Here is an 18,424-nt window from a genome sequence, read left to right on the forward strand (position 1 = left end):
TCGACCAACCACCTCGGTTGGCCCTTCCTCCGCGGCGAGGCCACCCCCCGTCCACGGTGCCTCCCGCTCGACCACCCACCCCCACACCGGACCCCCCCCCCACGACCCTCCAAGGGTCGCTTCGGCCGGGTCATCAGGACCCCCCTTAAATTGACCCTGCCGGTGCAAGTCGATTCTGGGGGGGCGTGTGTAGTGGTTGCCGCTGAACATACACAATCGCCTTACACCTGCCGAGGAGCAACCACGGAGCGATCGCTGTGCCGGGCTCGCCCAGACCGCCCGGAGACGCTCAGTCTCGCCTTTCCCGGACTCGCCTTTCCCGGGCTCGCCCGGCCCGTCCGGCGACACCTAGTCTCGCCGTTCCCGGGCATGCCCAGGCACGCCCGGCCCGTCCGGCGACACCCAGTCGCGCCGTTCCCGGGCATGTCCAGACTCGCCCAGGTCTCCCGGACACGCCCAGTCGCGCCTTTTAAGGGCAAATGCTCCGGCATGAGATATTCGAGTGCTTGTTTATAATGCTGCCCGATAAACGGGCTTTTCAGAGTACCCGAGTTGATTTGATCCAATAAAGAAACGCGGACGAATTCCAGCTTTTTGTCACGTCCATTCTTTCGATTCGAGTTGGAGCACAGCTCCTTCAACACTTTACTATTACCTCGACTGAATTTTCATGTTCTGAAGAATTGTCATGTGGTGCTTCTTCACGAGAAACTCCTTCCAGGGATGCAAGTTGAGATAGTTGCATGTCAAATCCACAATTCTCTGGATTTTTGAAGCCTATGTGAGTCACTTTTGTGACCACATGAATCCCAAAATGGTTGAAGTCCTTCCAGAATTGTGTTTACAAGCGTGGCTCGGCATGCTCCGCGCCTCATCACACGTCGTTTCATTCTCAGGGAGTGAGGGATGGCGGAAATGGTGGGCGGGGGTTAGTCGTGATGACAGTGTATTGGTGGTCGTGGGGGGCGGGGGATGGGGTGCATGGTGGTGGGGTGGATGGGGAATGGGGGGGATGGTGGGGGAGGGCGGCCAAATATATTGTGTATAAATAAAAAGGAACTGAACACAAATTTATATTTATTTTAAATTATCAGTTAGAGCTGGAAGAGAAGGTCAATACAAATTTGTCAAAAACAAATGGGGAAGTCGAACTTGCAACCTCACAGAGCAGATGTGCCCCCAATACACCACCTCCCTTAGACTTCCGGCCGAGTTTTTACGACGCATATTTTCTTTTGCCCATATCACGATCTCGATCTCAATTAATCAAGTCAAAGTAACCAAAAAAAAGTAGCGCTGATGAATACAGGTAAGTCATGAATGTGTTTCTTAGGTTAGCTTTAAATATACGGGGTCCGTCAGGGAGGTGTGACGATTTTCAGAAAACTCGTACACAGTTATTTTTAGTCGCATTTCAATTTTTATTTTTTTTGAAGACTACATATATAATGCCATTTAATACACTGTAACAAAGACATTTTAAAAATGTAATTCATGTTTGAATTGGGTGTAACAATGCAAGTGGGGGGTCTAGCGCATGCGTGATGGCTGTTGGTTACTCGTTGTTAGGCGCCATTTCAGTAGCCATGGAGCTGTGGACGATTGAACATCGCGTCTTTGTTGTTGAGACGTTTATTCAAACGGGTAGTTCGGTGGTGCTTACACAGCGCAGATTTCGTACTCACTTCAATGTTGGTCGACGTGGCACCGTTCCGTCTCGAAACACAATATTGAAGTGGGTAAAAAACTTCAGGACAACTGGATCTGTGAGGCCGGGAGCAGCTAGGGGAGGTGATCGAACCGTTAGGACCCCGGAAAACATCGAAAGGGTTCGACAAGCTGTGGAGGCCAGCCCTCCTCGGTCAGCGGTACGGCACGCTCGCGCTCTACGGATGTCAGACAGATCAGTTCGTCGAATTTTGCACTTGGACCTTCATTATCACGCGTACAAAATCATGGTGGTTCAAAAACTGCAGCAGAATGATTTCGTACGGCGGTTTACGTTCGCAGAAAGAATGCTGGAACTGCTGAGGGATGCTGCTGTGCTGAGAAATGCTGGAACTTTTCCGTGCGTCTGCAAGAATGCTTGGACAAGAACGGCCGCCATTTGGATGATGTCATTTTTCAAACATGAATTACATTTTTAAAATGTCTTTGTTACAGTGTATTAGATGGCATTATATATGTAGTCTTTTAAAAAAAAAAAAATTGAAATTCGACTAAAAATAACTGTGTACGAGTTTTCTGAAAATCGTCACACCTCCCTGACGGACCCTGTATAACTAACACATAGAATTGCTAAAGAAAATTTGAAGAAGAAGAAGACATTTTGGTCACAAATATGCATACATAACATACGTTTGCTCCATTACAATAAAAAAAAAGATATCATTGAAATTTGAATACGTCTATTAATTACATACTATTGAAACCAGACTACGTTGATTAATTACCTCCAATTAAAACCAGAGTACGTCTATTAATTACATGCTATTGAAACAGGAGTACCGGTACATCTATTATTATTAATTATATACTGAAGTGCGCCATTGAAACCTGACAAGTACGTTGATTAATTCCGTCCAATTAAAACTAGAGCACGTCTATTAATTACAAGCTATTGAAACAGGAGTACCGGTACATCTATTAATTATATACCATTGAAACCTGACTAAGTACGTTGATTAATTACGTCCAATTAAAACTAGAGTACATCTATTAATTACATGCTATTGAAACACGAGTACCGGTACATCTATTAATTATATACCATTGAAACCTGACTAAGTACCTTGATTAATTACGTCCAATTAAAACTAGAGTACATCTATTAATTACATGCTATTGAAACACGAGTACATCTATTAATTACATACCATTGAACCCTGACTGAGTATGTCTATTAAATACATACTATTGGAATATGAGTACAGTATATCCATTAATTACATGCTATGGAAACCTGAGTACCTACATCTATTAATTACACCGAGTAAGTCTATTAATTACATGCTATTGAAACATGATTACATGGGTCTTCTGCGTCTTTTCGGTCTTCGTGGTATTTTGGGATCTTCTTGGTCTTTGGGGTCTTTTTGGTATTTGTGGTATTTTGGGTCTTCGGGGTCTTTAAGAGTCTCCAGGGTCTTTTGGGTCTTTGGGGCCATTTTGGGTCTTTTGGATTCTCTGAGTCTTTAAGGGTATTTTGGGTCTTTGGGTTTTTTGGATATTTGGGGTTTTTTGGTTCCTCTGGGTCTTTAAGGGTCTTTATGGTATTTTGGTTTTTCAGAGTCTTTAAGGGTCTTTTGGGTCTTTGGGGTGTTTTGGGGCTTCAGGGTCTTCAGTGTCTTTAAGGGTCTTTGGGGCCATTTGGGTCTTTTGGATCCTCTGGTGCCTTAAGGGTATTTTGGGTATTCGGGGTCCTTAAGAGTCTTCGGGGTATTTGCAGTCTTTGCAGTCTTTAAGGGTATTTTGGGTATTTAGGGGTATTGGTGGTCTTAAGGGTCTTGGGGGGGGAGGGAACTCAAAGGGTCGTCAAAGTTCTGAGGGGTCTTAGCATTCTAAGGGGTCAAAAGGTATATTCCAACTGCATGTAATTAAGTGTTCATGGACTGTGTTTTTTGGTGTTATTTTTTTTTGAAGAAGAAGAAAAAGACGTTTAGGTCACAACTATACAAACATACAAACAAACAAACAAAACAAACATAACTATATACGTTTGCTCTACAATAATAAGATATTTAATAGGTTGCTAATCAGACTAAAATACGCAATTTGGTGTCTGTCTATCTGGCCGTGATACATTCAGTTGTTACTTATCCAATGTCAACCAAACTTGACAGGAAGACCAAGGGTCACATGATAGAGGTTATAGCGACTTCATTTCCCCTCTCCCCAAGGGGGTTTTCTGCCTTGGGCAAAATTCACGTTAAAGTGTATATATATGTGTTAAGGTAGCTTATCATGGCGTTTTTCCAAGGCCGCTTCTAATAAGAAAAGTAATAACAACATTTATAATAACTGTACAAGATTAATGTTATTACAAGACAATATTAATACTAACAATATTCCCCCCCCCCCCCCCTCCCTCAAAGGGTTTTCCCTCCTTGGACAAATTCAGTGTTAACATTTATAAATAGCTTATCGTGGGGAACCCGAACAATAATATAAACCACAAACACACAGGATTACCTTTTCTACCAGTTACTACTGCTGTTTAACACTAAACTGAAAGGGAGGAAACTCAGGGTATGTTTAGTCACCAAGCAGCTAGCTAGCGCTTGCCAAGCCAGCTGTTCCTTATCAACGGTTTTGAATGGAGTGCTTTCTTGAATGCTTCAGCCATTTGCCGAGCACTCCACAAGGAACTTGGTAACTGAACACACCCCGATGTTCTTGAGGCCCGAGCCTAGATCTACTGTAATCTATAAACCACAGAGAATAATAACATGACCGTTCCTGCCGCTCTCATACAGAGTGGGAGGAGTAGTGTTTTAAAAGTGGCTTCATCAATGTTCTGCTCTTCATCAGATCATGTCTTTCATCTATCTATAATGCCAGTAATCTCTGTGTGTCTGTCTGTGACCGCTGTTTCTCGACAACCACGGGTCCGATATACTTGAAACTTGCCAGGTATATTGCTGGGGACCCGAGGATGTGCCTTTTCAAGGTTTCATATTAATCGGACAAGTAGTTACCGAGCTATGTCCAAAAAACGATTCAACCAATCAGAGAGCAGCGAGTTATCACGTGTGCCGAACGTGGCGAACAGACTCTGCCTCGGACGGCACATTTGAGAGCGTATTCATTTATTTCACGTTGGCAAACTATGTTGCCGCTATGTTGGCGTTAAACTATGTTTTAAAACTAATTAAAACTAATTTGCGATTCTTTCGCTTTCCTGCGCGTTTGTGCACGCTATGGCGATTTCTTTACCAAACTCCGCAAGCCGTTCGCTTTGGACCAAACCATTTCATGTAAATAGAGGGGGGGGATTGTCACCGTACTCGCAAGCCGTTCGCTTTGGACCAAACCATTTCATGTAAATAGAGGGGGGGGGGGGGGGGGGATTGTCACCGTACTCGCAAGCCGTTCGCTTTGGACCAAACCATTTCATGTAAATAGAGGGGGGGGATTGTCACCGTACTCGCAAGCCGTTCGCTTTGGCTTTGCGAATGGACCAAACCATTTCATGTAAATAGAGGGGGGGGATATAATTTTAGATATATATATAGTACGGTCACGCGGGCCGCACCAAGGAACGGGCACCCACGTACGGGCACGTCCTAGTCTATCTATAATGCCAGTAATCTCTGTGTGTCTGTCTGTGACCGCTGTTTCTCGACAACCACGGGTCCGATATACTTGAAACTTGCCAGGTATATTGCTGGGGACCCGAGGATGTGCCTTTTCAAGGTTTCATATTAATCGGACAAGTAGTTAGCGAGCTATGTCCAAAAAACGATTCAACCAATCAGAGAGCAGCGAGCTATCACGTGTGCCGAACGTGGCGAACAGACTCTGCCTCGGACGGCACATTTGAGAGCGTATTCATTTATTTCACGTTGGCAAACTATGTTGGCGTTAAACTATGTTTTAAAACTAATTAAAACTAATTTGCGATTCTTTCGCTTTCCTGCGCGTTTGTGCACGCTATGGCGATTTCTTTACCAAACTCCGCAAGCCGTTCGCTTTGGACCAAACCATTTCATGTAAATAGAGGGGGGGGGGGGATTGTCACCGTACTCGCAAGCCGTTCGCTTTGGACCAAACCATTTCATGTAAATAGAGGGGGGGGATTGTCACCGTACTCGCAAGCCGTTCGCTTTGGACCAAACCATTTCATGTAAATAGAGGGGGGGGATTGTCACCATACTCGCAAGCCGTTCGCTTTGGCTTTGCGAATGGACCAAACCATTTCATGTAAATAGAGGGGGGGGATATAATTTTAGATATATATATAGTACGGGCATGCCCTAGTTGATAATAATCAGCTTATGACCAGCTTTAGATATAAACAGCACAAGGTCAGAAGATTGAGCTGTAAGGAAATCAATTAAGCTCTGGATAGAAGGAAGAAAGTTGAGAGAACATCATAAAAAGACATGAATTGAAAATGCCAAGAAAGATATGGAATGTTTGGATTTACAGGAAACTGACAAGATGGATAAGATCTATATGGAGGAATGCAATCATTCCATCAACCCCATGATAAAATGAGGGAATGGGTGTAAAACGTTTGTTGTTACCCTCGCCAGAGGAGATGGTATTGCATTTGAGTCTGTCTGTTTGTTTGTTTGTCCGCACAGAATAAATATGATTTTCTCTGAAACCATTGGTCCGATTGACAGGAAATTTCCACCATCCTGGTTATATATATATATATTTATGATAATTATGACGTCATGTCACGTGGTAAGGGCGCCATCTTGGAAAAACTGAAAAACTTTGCACCTCTATATCTCCGAAAGCACTGCATAGAAAAAATGGAGACGTGGCTCATTGTAAAGAGCTCATTGTAAAGAAAAGGAATAACATATGTTAAAGATGATGTCATGGGTGCCTCCATTATGATGTCATGATTTGACAAGTACAAAACTTCATCTGATCAAGATGAAATTTATTGAGCGTCATCTAGGAATAAATTGGTGGAGAAAAAAAAATTTGATGACATCATCAGTCACGTGGTTCGGCCGCCATATTTGTTTGAACACAAAAGCCTTAAAACCCACTAAAACACCTCCTGGCGAGGGTCTGCAATCGCTGATTGCTCTTTCTTGTTGTTATTGTATATACATTGTGAAAGAGGAAATTTCTCATCTCCGCCTAACAACAGTTGAAGACCTCAAAACAGCTGTCCGGGGCTGCTTTTATGACCTCCAACCCTCAACATGGAAGATGTAGAGAAGAACATGGAGAAAAATTCAAATTTGTGCGGAGAATGGACGTGAGCATACAGATAAATTCTAACTAAATTATAACTGCGTGCATAGGGACTTTGTGGCCACTCTGTACAGCGACGATGACGACCAGGTGCTGTTCAGGCATTTATACATATTCAAATGGAAAATACTTCTCCTGTTTGTGCTGGAACTTGTGCCATCTATATCATTCCTGCAGTGAGTCTAGTAGGTAGGAATGGTTTATGCTGAACCTGAGGAGGAAGTACCTAAACATCTCCTTTTGTCCTTTGGTAGAATTATTGCAGGTTAGTTTCATAATCTTTATCATGCTCCACAATATCACCAGCTTACTCCCTCCACATCCCACCCCTTTTCCAAATGTATCCACCGTACACTAACTGGTGTCCCACTGACTATGACGTCCACTCCACTCCCACCCCTTGTTTGTGTTGTCCGACCCCTCAACACATGTTGCCATACACTCAGGGAGGGCGGGGTGCGAGGTGGGCGGTGGGAGCTAGAGTAAGAGAGAGAGAGAGAGGATGGCGAGCGAGGAAGGGAGAGCAAGAAAGGTGGAGGAGCAAGGAAAGGGGAGGAGTGAGGGAGAGCAGGGGAGAGGGAGGAAGGGAAGGAAGGGAAGACCAATAAAGGGGGGAGCAAAGGGGAGGAAGGAGAGTGAGGAAGGTGGAGAGAGAAGGGGTGGGGGGAATAGCAAAGGGGGAAACGTGAAGGGGGAGAGCGATGCCTCACCACATGGCACTATACACTCTGGGAGGGAGTGGGTGCGAGGAGGAGGGGTGGGAGCGAGAAAAAAGAGAGAGAAGAGGGGGTGAATAAGGAGGGGAGGGGAGTGAGTAAGGGAAGGGGAGGGAGAATGACACCTAAACAATTGAGTGGAAATTATCCAAAGAGTAAATTAATTAAAGTATTGCTCTGATATTTTTTTCAATTCTCTCCCGAACTCATATTTCACTTGTCCCGTTGCTTTACTCATACTAATCCTCCCGTTATGTTAATCGGTCTTTTAATTACCTCCGCCACCAAAGGTGGATGGAGGTTATGTTTTCACCCCTGTCTGTTTGTTTGTTTGTTTGTTTGTGAACAAGATATCTCAAAAAGTTGTGGACGGATTCGGACGAAATTTGGCAGAGAGTAATTGACAGCATATTTGATAAAGATCAAATTATTAGATTTTGGTGAAGATCCGGATTCGGATCCGGCTACTAGAATTTTTGAAGTGATTCTTCACCATTGAGTGATTGGGCTAAAACCAACATATAGCAGGATATCTCAAAAAGTTATGGATGGATTTGGACGAAACTTGGTGGAGAGGTTGTGTGTGTGACAAGGAAGAATCGGTTCAATTTTGGTGAAGATCCGGATCCAGTTAGTATAATTTTTAAAGTGATTCTTCACCATGGTGAGATAGGCCAAAAAACGATACATATCTCAAAAAGTTGTGGACGGATGATTTTGATTAAATGTGATTCTGTATTGTGATTTTCTGGTTCAATCTTTAATTACCTCTGCCATCTGAGATAGGTGCAGGTTATGTTTTCAGCCCTGTCGGTTTGTTTGTCTATAATAATAATAATAATAATAATAATAATAATAATAAAGGAGTCTTATATAGCCCCATCAAGCAGAGTAAACGACCCTCATGGCGCTTTACATTATCATGTGAACGCACACACACCGCACACACATACACAAACATACACACACACACACAGACACACCTTCACTCTTGCCCTATTCCTCTCCCTCCCCATTCAAAACCCACAGATGTGTACTCCACCTCCTCTTCCCCTCCCTCCCCCGCACATGTACACAGACATACTCTCGATCTCCGTCCCACCTCAAACCAAAGGGAAAACAGGACTTAGACTTTGAAAGACTTGTGAAACAGGTAGGTTTTGAGGGAGGTTTTAAAGGCAGGAAGAGAGTCAACATGTCGAACAGAGGAAGGCAAGTCATTCCAGACAGGATATCTCATTATCTCATCTATGTGCTATGATATCTATGTATCTATGTGATATGATATCTATGTGCAGGATATCTCAAAAGTTGTAGATGGATTCAAATTAAATTTGGTGGGCAGGTTGGGTGTGTGACAAGGACGAATCGATTTGATTTTGGTGAAGATGCGAATCCGGATCCAGATACGAGAATATTTTAATTTTAAACGTGATTCACCATTGAGGGATGGGGCCAAAATCGATGCATAGCACAATATTTCAAAACGTTGTGGAAGGATTATGAGAAAACGTTGTGGATGAGTTGGTTACGTGAAAAGAACAAGCAGATTAGATTTTGTTTCAGGTCCGAATCCAGATCCGGCCTATTAGTGGGATACAAAACGTAAACTGTTCAGCCTGGTGGAGGTTTGCGCGCTACCGAGTGCCGATCTAGTTATAACAGCAATTTTACAGAGAAGTGTTACATGAAATACCACTAAACTCCACATTTACCACTTACCAGTTGTTATTGATGAGTCTTTCTTCAACGTCGACCCGATTATTGTGAATGCCAGGTTAGCTCTGATATTTCATGCATGATGTAATCCCCAACTTCCACCTCGGGTTCATACATGTACGGTCTGACAGCACCTCCTACATCATGATTTGAGTATCGTTGTAATCTGAGGATTCTTATTCAGAAAAAATATTCATCAAATTCACTTTATGATGAGTGTGAAGCGAGTTTTGTGGCCATCGTACTTGTGATGACGTCACACAGATGACGCAACAACCATGGAGGTTTCCTGGAATTTTTAGGGGCGGTACCAGCCAGGTAGGTTTTTTTTTTAACCTTGACATCTCAAAAAATTATTCGAATTAAAAAGCATGTTCAGTTCTTTGTTTGTTCCTTCCAAATCAACATCGTTGACATCAAAAAAATTTTTTTAAATCTCTGATTCTGTGGACCTCAAATCAACCTAAGTATCCCAATTTAATCTTCATGTGAGGGAGTTAACCAACATACTAAAAAAATAACATAATGTTCCAATATATTTTCAACAGATATTAGCAGGGTCATGACATCTGCAACCTAAACTTAGATGGAAGAGGTGGCTTTATATCTCCACCTTAAAAGTGGGAGAATAATGTATATAATATATAGTATTCAATCACATTGTTTGTTACAATATTCATTATTCAATGGATGGTTCTCCTTAAAAGTGATACTACAAAGCAGCTCAATATCAGCATAACCAGTAAATAGAAAAGCAAACAAAATTAGTTTGAGGGAAAAGGTTTTAGTGACAATGTCAACGAGAAAACACATGTCAAAAATTGCACTTATAGGTATAAAGGTGCGGGTGCAGGGGGTTATAAAGGTAAAGGGTGGGAGGTTGGGGGAAGAGAAAGGGATGGAGGTGGAAGAAATGCAGGGATCCAAAAGAGGAAGCTTACCAATGAGCAAAGCTTGTTTATCCGAGCAGAAGCCTTGAGAACCAGTATGCACCGATGCTTCTCTGTTTGAGTTGAACGTGGTTGTTGAGCCATCCGCCTGCCAAAGTTAGTTTCATAAAGAGGTGTCAGAAGCCAAGAGGACACATTATTTGTACACCAGGGATACGATACTCAATAAATATAATAAAGCAAGAATCTTGCAATTTAAGTCTCAAACTGATGTTTTCCATCTTGAGACAACGGAATCAAACTTTCAGTGTAATTGGCATCCCACGACAATAGGCTGAGATTCAAGGTATGCATCCTCAGGGTATGCAGCTTCAAGGAGCTTCTTGCTCAGCACAGGCAGGTTGATAGATGTGACGGTATCGCATCACGACGTCACTACATCGGTGGTCATATTTATTGCCTGGCTTGGGTCACCCACTGCACAGACGAGCTACGCAGCTGCTTCTTGATAAAACTATTTAGGAGTCTTGCTCTCCTGCGGTCACCTCTGCCTAACTGCCACTCCAGGTCATACATGTTCACCAAGAAACCCTTTCCTCGAATCCTACCGAAGTATAAGCTTAACAGTGTCCCCCATCCCCCCCCCCCCCCCCCTCCACCCTCCTTTCTCGAATGCGGAACTGTCTTCCTGGGTCTGTTTTATAGAGTTCTTTCCTCCAGGCTTCCAAACTGACTACCCACCACCACCCCAGGGTCTCGCCCATTTCTATTTCTGAATCATAATACACCTGTTGAGATCCTGTTCTCTCTTCGCCTTATATCCCCCCACCGCTTGTGTTGGAGATTTTATTCATACACCCCTTTTCTACTTACCTCCTACCCACATTGTGTGTCTGTTGACTGTTTCCACCTATCCTGTTCTTTCATGAATCTCGCCAACTCTATTCTTAAAAGACAACACACAACAATATACTTGCATGTTGTGCTTGTGATTTTTCTATTTACCCACCTGTACATCAGAGTTAGTTTGTGGTGCAGCCAACTGTATGACCCTGAGAGCTGCTTGTGCCTGTCTACGTTCCGCACACATATGTGCCAGCTCAGCTTCACGCTCACACAGCTCTTCCTTCACTCGGCACAATTGCTGAAGAATGAAAATGAAAGTCAATCTGACACCCACAATGCTACGGATGTTAAAAATCTGTATAAATCACATCTCCACATCGATTTTTAATACGAGGACAGACCTTACAAGACACAACACATCAAATTAACTTGAAAAAAACCCGCAAATTAGTGATTTAACAAAAACAAAAATACTTTATGTTATAACTCTAAGGTCGAAGTGATTCATTCAAAACAAACATTGTTTTAAGTGATAATAATGGCATCTACACGTTAAAAAATGATAGCACAACAAAACGGAATGAACTGAATTTTAAAAAGAATGCGGGACAGAACAAACTAGAAACTGTTATGTGATGTCGAGAAAATCCATTTGCCGGGAAGTCGAGGACAGCATTGCAATAAATATTACTTGCATAAAGTTGATACTTGTTATATACACTACTATTGGAAAACATGCTGTATACTTATCAAGAGTGTAATTCTGGTTTTAAAAGATTGTTTTTAGAAAGAATGAAACAAAATGAGGCATTCCTTTTGGGTTAACTGAAGCATTGATCATTTTTACCTGAGAATCGAACTAGCCCCAACAAGGCAGGTACCTCGTGAGGCTTGCCGATTCCGATGACCCAGAAACCACAGGTTATAATCACATATCCTAAACCAATTTATTTTTAGCACTCATTTATTTGTTCAAATGTTTGTTCTTGATCATATCTTAGCAGTGGTCTCATAAAGCTAAACAATTTTGGTGGGAGTTGCTTTTTAGTCGTATCCACAAATCTCCATGTAAATTTCCCATTTCATTCCTTTTGTTCCAAATAAAAGCCATCTCAGCTCCCAAAAACTTGAGAAACAGTCTTGCAGCACTCAAGAAAATACACTTAATTTACATTGATCCTATAATATATAGCAATGCTTTTTATTTTTTTGTGTGCAGAATCGAGGCTCGTGTAAGAGCTAACACAATGAACATGAAAACATGCACAGACATAAAACATGCAATGAAGGGAGCGGGAGACAAGAGGGGGAGGGCGGGAAGCACACAAGCACAACAACAAAAGAGAACAGGGACGTCAGTAGATCTGTGGAAGGGGGAGGGCTGGGGAGGGAGGGAGGGGTACAAATGCAAAACAGATAAAGCAAATGAACACTTCAAGGCATTTCAGGAAAGGAATTGAAAGAGGCGGATTTGGGGTGTTTTAACGGGGTTAGAAAATATCAAGGTTTTGCATAGGGAAAGAAAGATGGTGGTGAACAGCTGTTTTAAAGACCTGGAGGGAGGAGTGGGATTGAAGAGAGTGTGCAAGTTTGTTCCAGAGGCAGGAGAAAAGAGGAATGAAGGAGTGAAGGTGAGCAGAGAGTCTTGATTTTGGCAGTTTCACCAGAAGGGGGTTGCTGGCAGATCTTGTGGGACCTGTAGGAATATTTGGGGGACAGAGCACAGACAGGGCAGGGGGAGCAAGGCCGGAGAGGAGTCGGTAGAAGACAGAAAGACCACCTACCTGCCTGTGTTGAGAAAGAGAAAGGCCCTCAGAATCAGCTTCATCGCGGGAGATTCCAATGATACTGAATGCTTTGGTTTCAACCGCGTGAAGCCGAGCTAGGTGTGAGGCAGGAGCACCAGTCCAGAGGGGAGAGCAATATTCCATTGAGCTGCGGATGAAAGCCTTGTATGTGGTGAGGAGCTCAGAAGTGCCCAGAAAGGACTTCACACGACGGAGGATGCCCAGGCGGTGACTATCTTTTGAGGCCAGCTTGGAAATGTGGTTTTCCCAGGAAAGATCATGGCAGATAGTGAGACCCAAAAGCTTGAGTGACAGAACTTCTTCAAGAGGATTGTTCAGAAAGTAGATGGGAGGGTTGTCCAGACGGTCTTTTTGGAAAGACAAAGTGAGAGTGTGAGATTTGTCAGGATTGAAAGACATGTTCCACTTGTTTGACCAGTTTGTGACATTGTCCAGGTCTGCAGAGAGTGAAGAGGCTGCTGCCTGTCGATCTGAGGGTTGAGATATGGAGCGGCAGAGAGTGGAGTCATCACCAAAGAGATAGAGAGGATTTTCCAGAGAGTCAGAGAGATAATGAATGAATGAATGAATGAATGAATGATCGTTTTAAGGCCATGTTTCCCCGCTAGAGCAGGGGTTAGCCTTGCGGGGCCCATGACCTCATGGTTCCCTTTTTGAGGCAATGTTTTTATGGCCGGATGCCCTTCCTGATGCCAACCTTTCGTCGCCTCTTACGATGCGCAGGGATATGGTGTACCTATTCGAAATCGGGGTACACACCGGGATCATTCATCCCAGCAAGCTGGTACTCAATTTGCTGACCTCGGAAGGATGACAGGCAGAGTCAACCCCCCCCTGGCATTAATTCAGCGATCGACCGAGATTCAAACTCAGGATCCGAGGATCCCAGGGCAGCACCCTAACCGCAAAGCCAACTCCAGGCTTGGAGAGATAATTAAGGAAGACCAGAAAGAAAGAAAAACTCACATGAAAGCCCACTTGGAGTTTGCAAAAAAGCACCGAAAAGACTCTCAGACAGTGAGAAACAAGATTATGTGGGCTTGCATGTGTCTTTCACTGAAGAGAGGCTTCCGTCTGGCCACTCTGCCATAAAACCCAGATCGGTGGAGTGTTGCAGCGATGGTTATCCTTCTGGAAGGTTCTCCCATCTCCACACAGGATCTCTGGAGCTCAGCCAGAGTGACCTTTGGGTTGTTGGTCACCTCTTACCAAGAACCTTCTCCCCCGATTGCTCAGTTTGGCCGGGCGGCCAGCTCTAGGAAGAGTCCTGGTTGTTCCAAACTTCTTCCATTTAAGAATTATGGAGGCCACTGTGCTCTTGGGAACCTTCAGTGCAGCAGAATTTTTTTTGTAGGCTTCCCCAGATCTGTGCCTCGACACAATCCTGTCTCTGAGCTCTGCAGGCAGTTCCTTCGACCTCATGGCTTGGTTTTTGCTCTGATATGCATTGTCAGCTGCGACACCTTATATAGACAGGTGTGTGCCTGTCCAAATCACGTCCAATCAATTGAATTTACCACCGGTGGACTCCAATCAAGGTGTAGAAACATCTCAAAGATGATCAAGAGAAATGGGAGGCACCTGAGCTAAATTTCAAGTATCATAGCAAAGGGTCTGAATACTTGTGTAAATGTGATATGTCAGTTTTTTCTTTTTAATAAATTTGCAAAACTTTCTAAAATCCTGTTTTTTCTTTGTCATTATGGGGTAGTGAGTGTAGATTGATGAGGGGAAAAATGAATGTAAACGATTTCAGCATAAGGCTGCAACATAACAAAATGTGAAAAAAGTGAAGGGGTCTGAATACTTTCTGAATTCACTGTATATACATGTATATATTGTTGAGGTTTTGAGAATTGTACATGTAACATCATGAAAGGTTAAAGGTTTGCCCCCCATAGTTAGTCCAAAAGCAACACGTAGGCCCATTAGAATTAGTTATGTCATAGTATGTGTAAGAGTAGGCCATTTAACTAGTAACATCTGCGTTGTGTAAAGAAATAATAAGCTTAGGTCCTTTCATTTTGCGGCCACCCTCCAATTTCTATCTTTGGGCGAACTCGATCCCGCGCTCCATTTGGCATCCCTCAAGTTTGTTACGCTTTGGGCTACCTGCAGCAGTTTGTTACGCTTTGGCTGCCAGCAGCATTAGCTGCCTTTTGCTCGCTCAAACTAGTCGGGTAACCATGAGGTAGGCCTGAAAAGGGGGAGGAGCGCGAGGGTCAAGGTGTGGCCGCATCAAGCAGCACGTCAGAAGGCGATGATGCTAAGGGCAACAGCCAACCAGAGCTCGGTGGGCATGGCTTGATAGGGCGTGGCAAGAAACGTCTGGTGAGTTCCAGAGGGTTCCAAGGGCGTGGTAATAAAACCCTTCGAGCGAGGCCCCCACCTCAGTTATGAGAAGGGAGAGGCGCTCATGAGTTCGCAGAGGAGATGAGATGAGAAAGGGATGCGCGGTGTTGAAGGACTTGATGAGGACGGGAGCCAAGCGCTGGTATCAAGAGGACTGGCTGGAAAAGGACACGGAGTTGAGAAGGGAGAAGCGCATTGCTCGCGTTTATTGAACCAGTACGAACTATTCGCTTATTACGTACGTGGCTGAGCCGCGAGTGTAACCGCCAAAGCCAGCCTACCGTCTGCCCTATAATTACCCCCTACGCGCCAAACGACATGCGGAGGGCTCCTGGCCGCTGCCGTCTGTTTCATCTGCTTCGCGGTGCGAGTTGGGGACCGGAGAACGAGCTGCCTGGACGCCATCCCTGGACCATCGACCTGTTCGTCTGCAACCCCGTGTGAGTGTGTCTGAGAGTGAACGGGCCCATTTGTCTTGGGATAAGTTGAGACTGCTTAAGGACTGCACTGTGTATTCTTCTTCTTTTATTGTACAAAGTGTAAATAAATTCTTATTCCTTTCTTCCCTCTCCCTTCGACCGTTTCCGTGATTTCTCCATTGGGTAAGCGTGGCACGATTAAGAACCGCGCGGATCGGGATCTAGTCCTTGATAACGGCTCAGGTCACGGGTCGCTACCGCTCGGCGTTTCCACTAACACCCGTGATTCGGGCGGGGCTTATTTCCTCGTTTCCGGTCAGCGTTAGTACTTAGGTAATAGCGAATTCATAGTCCTAAAACCCGATTTAACGCTGCGCGGGAAGGACGTCATAGGTCCCGGGTCCCGTCGGCTAGTAAAAGACAAGGGGACTAACCCCCCCCCTTGGTAAGGGGAAAGGCCGGCGCTGAGATCCGCAACAATATATACAGTCATGTGAAAAGGTAAGTACACCCCATGTAAAGTTTTGACTTTTTCAACATATTTCAACATACAGCTATTTGATCTTCATTTCAACAATATTGATAGATAAAGGTGATACAATATAACAAAATATCATGAAACATTTACATTTTGTAGTCCATTGTATAATTAAAATAAACATAAATGCAAATTTCGCATGTGGAAAAAGTAAGTACACCCCTATATTTATCACTACTTCAAATACCGAAAATTAGAATCAGGTGCACCAGCTCAGGAGCAAATGATTAGAACATCGTTAGAGAGGATCTTGGAGGAACCTGTCTTATTTAAACCTGACATTTAGTTTGGTTTGCTCTTTGTTGTTGAAGTGTGCGGCGTCACCATGCCAAGATCAAAAAGCTCTCTGAGGCCTTCAGAAAGACGGTTATAGATGCCTACGAGTCTGGGAAGGGATTTAAAAAGATCTCCAAACAATTTGAAATCAATCATTCGACTGTCCGGAAGATCATCTACAAGTGGAGAAGATTCCAAACAACTGCCAACTTGTTCAGGCCAGGCCGCCCCAGCAAGTTCAGCCCGAGAGCAGACCGCAAGATGCTGAAAGAAATCTCTAAGAACCCCAGAATGTCATCACGGGACCTACAGGTAGCTCTTGCCACTGTTGATGTCAAAGTGCACGAGTCTACCATTAGAAAGAGGCTGCACAAATTTGATCTACATGGGAGATGTGCCAGGAGGAAACCTTTGCTGTCCAGAAAGAACATCAGGGCAAGACTAAAGTTTGCCAATGAACACCTAGGCAAAGACCAGCACTTCTGGAACAATGTGCTCTGGACAAATGAGTCAAAGGTAGAGTTATTTCACCACAGTACCAGAAGACATGTTTGGCTAAAACCAAAGACAGCATTTGACCACAAGAACCTGATACCAACTGTAAAGCATGGTGGTGGAAATATTATGGTTTGGGGCAGCTATGCTGCATCAGGGCCTGGGCAGCTCACCATCATATAATCCACTATGAATTCTTCATTGTACCAGAGGGTGCTTGAGGATAATGTGAAGCCATCTGTCGGTAAGTTGAAGCTCAACTGAAGGTGGACCTTGCAACATGACAATGACCCTAAACATACCAGTAAATCCACCAAGGAATGGCTGAAAAGAACGAAATGGAGGGTTCTGGAATGGCCAAGTCAAAGCCCGGATCTAAATCCCATCGAGATGTTGTGGGGGGATTTGAAACGAGCTGTGCATGCAAGAAACCCCTCAAACATCGCACAGCTGAAAGAATTCTGCATGGAGGAGTGGGCAAAAATTTCTCCCAGTCGATGTCAGAGACTGGTAGACAGTCATAAGAAATGCCTACTTGAGATTGTTTCTGCCAAAGGGGGCAATACCACCTATCAGAGCCAAGGGTGTACTTACTTTTTCCACATGCGAAATTTGTATTTATGTTTATTTAAATTATACAATGGACTACAAAATGTAAATGTTTCATGATATTTGTTATATTATATCACCTTTATCTGTCAATATTGTTGAAATGAAGATCAAATAGCTGTATGTTGAAATATGTTGAAAAAGTCAAAACTTTACATGGGTTGTACTTACTTTTTCACGTGACTGTATCTACACATCTGGGCAGTGTCTGTGTTGTCACTTAACGACTCCCTCAAACTTTTGTTTCCGTGGTTGTGAAGTGTTTTTAATAACGTTGTGGTGGTTTTCAATCACGTGGTGGTGAGGTATTTTGAATTATGTGGTGGTGAGGTGTTTTTAAATGACGTGGTGGTGAGGTGTTTTTAAATGAAGTGGTGGTGAGGTGTTTTTAAATCACATGGTGGTGGGGTGTTTTGAATTACGTGGTGGTGAGGTGTTTTGAATTATGTGGTGGTGAGGTATTTATAATTACGTGGTGGTGAGGTGTTTTTAATTATGTGGTGGTGAGGTGTTTTTAATTAAGTGGTGGTGAGGTGTTTTGAATTAGTTGGTGAAGAGGTGTTTTGAATTACGTGGTGGTGAGGTGTTTTGAATTACTTGGTGGTGAGGTGTTTTAAATGACGTGGTGGTGAGGTGTTTTTAATTTAGTGGCTGTGAGGTGTTTTTATTACATGTTTTATTGCTGTGAGGTGTTTTTAATTTGATGGTGGCGAGGTGTTTTTATTACGTGTTTTATGGCTGTGAGGTGCTTTCAATTTCGTGGTGGTAAGGTGTTTTTAATTTCGTGGTGGTGAGGTGTTTTTATAACGTGTTT

At 43.6% G+C, this 18,424-nt stretch overlaps 1 protein-coding gene across 3 annotated transcripts in view; it reads right to left on the reverse strand.

Moving 5' to 3' along the window:
• The window catches only part of LOC137425352 (uncharacterized), a 97,968-nt gene that overhangs the window by 17,131 nt on the left and 62,413 nt on the right, over positions 1–18,424 (reverse strand). For all 3 annotated transcript variants that reach the window (XM_068113689.2, XM_068113690.2, XM_068113691.2), the window contains 2 exons: positions 11,277–11,411; positions 10,319–10,415 (listed from right to left, as the gene is read on the reverse strand). In XM_068113689.2, coding sequence (XP_067969790.2) covers positions 10,319–10,415; positions 11,277–11,411 — 232 coding nt within the window. The remainder of the gene's footprint in view (positions 1–10,318; positions 10,416–11,276; positions 11,412–18,424) is intronic.

The sequence above is a fragment of the Myxine glutinosa genome, chromosome 4, assembly GCF_964187855.1.
Source record: "Myxine glutinosa chromosome 4, kmMyxGlut1.1, whole genome shotgun sequence".
NCBI classification, from domain to species: domain Eukaryota; kingdom Metazoa; phylum Chordata; class Myxini; order Myxiniformes; family Myxinidae; genus Myxine; species Myxine glutinosa.